This window comes from Triplophysa dalaica, chromosome 11, assembly GCF_015846415.1.
Source record: "Triplophysa dalaica isolate WHDGS20190420 chromosome 11, ASM1584641v1, whole genome shotgun sequence".
Lineage (NCBI taxonomy): Eukaryota > Metazoa > Chordata > Actinopteri > Cypriniformes > Nemacheilidae > Triplophysa > Triplophysa dalaica.
Window position 1 is genome coordinate 9,174,320 of NC_079552.1, and position 3,303 is coordinate 9,177,622.

Sequence of the window (3,303 nt, forward strand, 5' to 3'; positions counted from 1 at the left end):
AACAAAAGGCTTTCGGCTCTTTTGAGTTCCTATAGACAATACCATAAAAACATGTGCTGTGTGTAGAGTGGAATTATAACACAACATCTGTGCACGTGCAGTTCTACGAATTCCAAGTTGCTAAAATTTGTTATGATTCGTTTTACGTATGTCGACAGAGTACACAGCGCTCCGTCAAGTTCCACAGTGGTCATAGACTTAAACAGCCAGATCAGTTGGTCTAGCAACATTAGTTTGACAACAAATGGCAGATGAATAACAGAAACCCTAGAAAGAAGTTGACGCCTGTGCTGATTCTAGTGGCTTGTCCTGCCACGTTACAGTCATCAGAATAGCAGCAATGAACTTTCACCCCTGGAGCTCTGTAGCCCTGGCTGTTAGCTTGGCTGCAGAAGGATTTGTAGGAGCACGACTTCATTACGCCACCTAAGAAGACAAGAATGGCATGAGAACGTGATTATATATTAATGTGACTTGATCCTGAAAAGGAAGATGTACTGTCAACCTCCTACTATTTCTAAGCTGGGGCCAGACACGGCAGTCTGATCCAATATTTCTTTTTAAAACACACCCATGTACAGTTGGTAATGATTTGCCTAAAGATGCATCCTTCAGCCTGATTTAGAAAATTGGTCGTTCTAAGCTTGCTTTTCTCATCTGTCCATACAAGAACTATTAAATACATTACCGTTAAACTTACTGCCATGTCCCCGGATGATAGTACATGCATCTGAATAGCTTGGACATGTTTCGGAGCCCTGCCGATTACAGTCTTCATCTGTAGCCCCCATGCAGCTATAACACTTCAGCCCTTCACCTAAAAAGACAAGATCCATTTCATATTACAGTTTATGAAGCGACTCAACATTATAGGCTGATACTGATCCAGTCCTGAACATACTGTATAGTACATACTGTATATGCTACAGAAGGTTTATATGTAGCAACATGAACAACACATTTTATCTTATTTTTTTAATTAATTGTAAGGCAGATTGAAACATGCAATGCCAGCGTGAGCACCTTGGCTCAATATGTCAATTTGCGCTAAGCCTGGGTATTGTTGAATGTAACACTGCGGAGACAAATTTCACAGAATTCGTGATATGTAAAAAATCAATCATGACACGTTTGACTAAGCAAAGCTTAATGTGTTAAGAGACATAGTCAAATATAGAGGAGTCACAACACATGACAGAGGATGATAATGTGCGCTGCATTCAGCCCTCATGACAAAGCAGCTTTAGTGCAGAAGCGGCAAGTATGCTGTCAACATGAAATTATTTTGATGCAGTCTTATTAAAATCCAGAGCTTTTGATCCTATAACTTTCCACATTTTATTTCCTGGGGACATCTTTCGAGCAATCATTGAAAAGACACTAAGGCTCAACAACATCACAAGACACAAGGCAGTGTTTTGACTATATCTTGTAAAAGCCCAGCAGAAGATGTTGTGTCTAAGCCTTTTTGATGTGCCTCTTTGCTATCATCTCCTAGAAGTGCCTTTTTTATCGAACAAACACCCTTTGAAGTTCAAGCCAACAAGATCACACACGTAGTCACATGACTGCACAGCTAAATCACCTTAAAAATCAAACTCCTTGCTTTCTCTGGAGCAGTTCATCCCAAAATTATGTTTTGATTTGCTCACCCTCAAGTTGTTCCAAATCTGTATTCATTTCCTTTATTCTAATGAACACAGAAAATATATTTGAAAAATGCTTTTAACCAAACAGTTCTTGGCCACCATTGACTACAATAGTAGGAAAACATTGCTTTTTAAATTCTTTACTGTTTTGAACACAGTATTTTGAAGAATCAAGGAAAGTTAACAGTGTGGGTCACCATTCACTACCATTTGTAATGTTTATATTATGGCAGTCAATCGTGGCCAAGAACTGTTTGAAAGTTTGATCAAATATAGAGCTTGCACTATTTCATCTAAAACAACATTATTTCCCCAATGCTAAAGAAAAGCAGACTGTGGCTGCTTTAGAGCCCAAAATGAATTTTTGTCTGTAGAGATTATTTTGTCTCTATAAACTATACACGCAGAAGGAACAATTTCAATTTGTTAGCAAAATGCAAAGCCTTACACAATTAAGAGCAAGCACATTTCTAAATCAAAATAATAATCTTCAATGATATAATCTAAGTGACAAATATTACTCTGCATTTCCCAGTCTGTATACATTTAATAGGTTTTCAACCGGTATTTTTTTACTTTAAAACTACCATTAATATGCTGAATAGCTACAGCAAACAATAATTTGCATCATTATTTTGAAAACATATCAAAACTTTATCTATTTTTTGTGCCTTTTCAGTCTATTTAAAGGTTTGCTTTTACAAATTCCTCACATTTTCAGTCCTTTAACACTTATCAAGACCGACACGATATTCTCACGCAATCCTTCTCACACAAGCCTCTACAAAATGTTGGTTTGAGGAAACTAAATAAAACAAAGAAAATGTGAACTGTACAACACAACCAAGAAACGAAGCAAAAGACCAGATTGCGAGGTCTAGACTGAAAAGATCATCAGGATTTGTCTGTTTCGACCACGGAAACCGAGAGGATCATGGGCCAGCTAAACAGAAGAAGAATGTCACAGAGGTCACTTACTTTGAGCGAGAAGGAAGGTGAGGCACAGGCCTTGCAGCAGGCAGAAATGGACAGATCTCATGTCTCCGGTGGTCTCTGGCTGTCAGGTCAGTACAATGAAAAGCAGGTTGTTTGCTTCTAAAACCCCTGAGCTTAAGCCCTGCTTCTGGAGAGCTAATACCTGACAGGAGTGAGGAGGCGCAGATTACCGGCCTGTCCACTTACTGTAGGCCTGTGGTTCAATCTTAAAATCTGAATGGCTCCTCACCTAATCAGAGATGAGGGATCAATTATTGTGCTCCACCCCTGCAGAGCTGCACGCTAGCCAGGTGTCCCATATACAACCCAGATCTCATAATGAATCCTCTATGTACAGTATTAGTTTACACAGTAACCAGCTTACTGTAATGTCCTTGGTGACACATCAGAAATGAAGAGCCAACCAATAAAATTAAGACTATTTTATAACCACCCCCAAAGGCTATTTAAATGTGTTTATACTTAAGTTCATATAAAATGTATTAATAAATCTATATCTGTGGTTAAAGGAGAATTGATGATCTGATTGGATACATTAACTATATAACAGATGCTGAACTGTCTGTTTAATATTTGCTTTTTATGTAACTTTTTTATGTTTTCTTAAATCGTCTAAATTATTTTATTTCATTACATGTTCTTCCTTTTACAAGTCATA

The 3,303-nt window shown here is 37.9% G+C and overlaps 1 protein-coding gene across 1 annotated transcript; it reads right to left on the minus strand.

Annotated features, from left to right (window-relative positions):
• Positions 1–229: 229 nt before the first annotated feature.
• Positions 230–2,688, minus strand: ly6pge (lymphocyte antigen 6 family member pge). Its single transcript, XM_056761184.1, has 3 exons — positions 2,628–2,688; positions 701–817; positions 230–426 (listed from the first exon to the last, which is right to left on the minus strand). The coding sequence occupies exons 1-3, from the start codon at positions 2,686–2,688 to the stop codon at positions 230–232; spliced, it is 375 nt and encodes a 124-aa protein (XP_056617162.1).
• Positions 2,689–3,303: the final 615 nt, after the last annotated feature.

Bases quoted from the DNA above. Each gene is read 5' to 3' on its own strand.
- ly6pge (XM_056761184.1), bottom strand. From the start codon at position 2,688: ATGAGATCTGTCCATTTCTGCCTGCTGCAAGGCCTGTGCCTCACCTTC. The intron at 818-2,627 runs GTAAGTGACCTC...TTGTCTTTTTAG, and splicing joins CACCTTCCTTCTCGCTCAAA to GTGAAGGGCTGAAGTGTTAT. The intron at 427-700 runs GTAAGTTTAACG...TTGTCTTCTTAG, and splicing joins TATCATCCGGGGACATGGCA to GTGGCGTAATGAAGTCGTGC.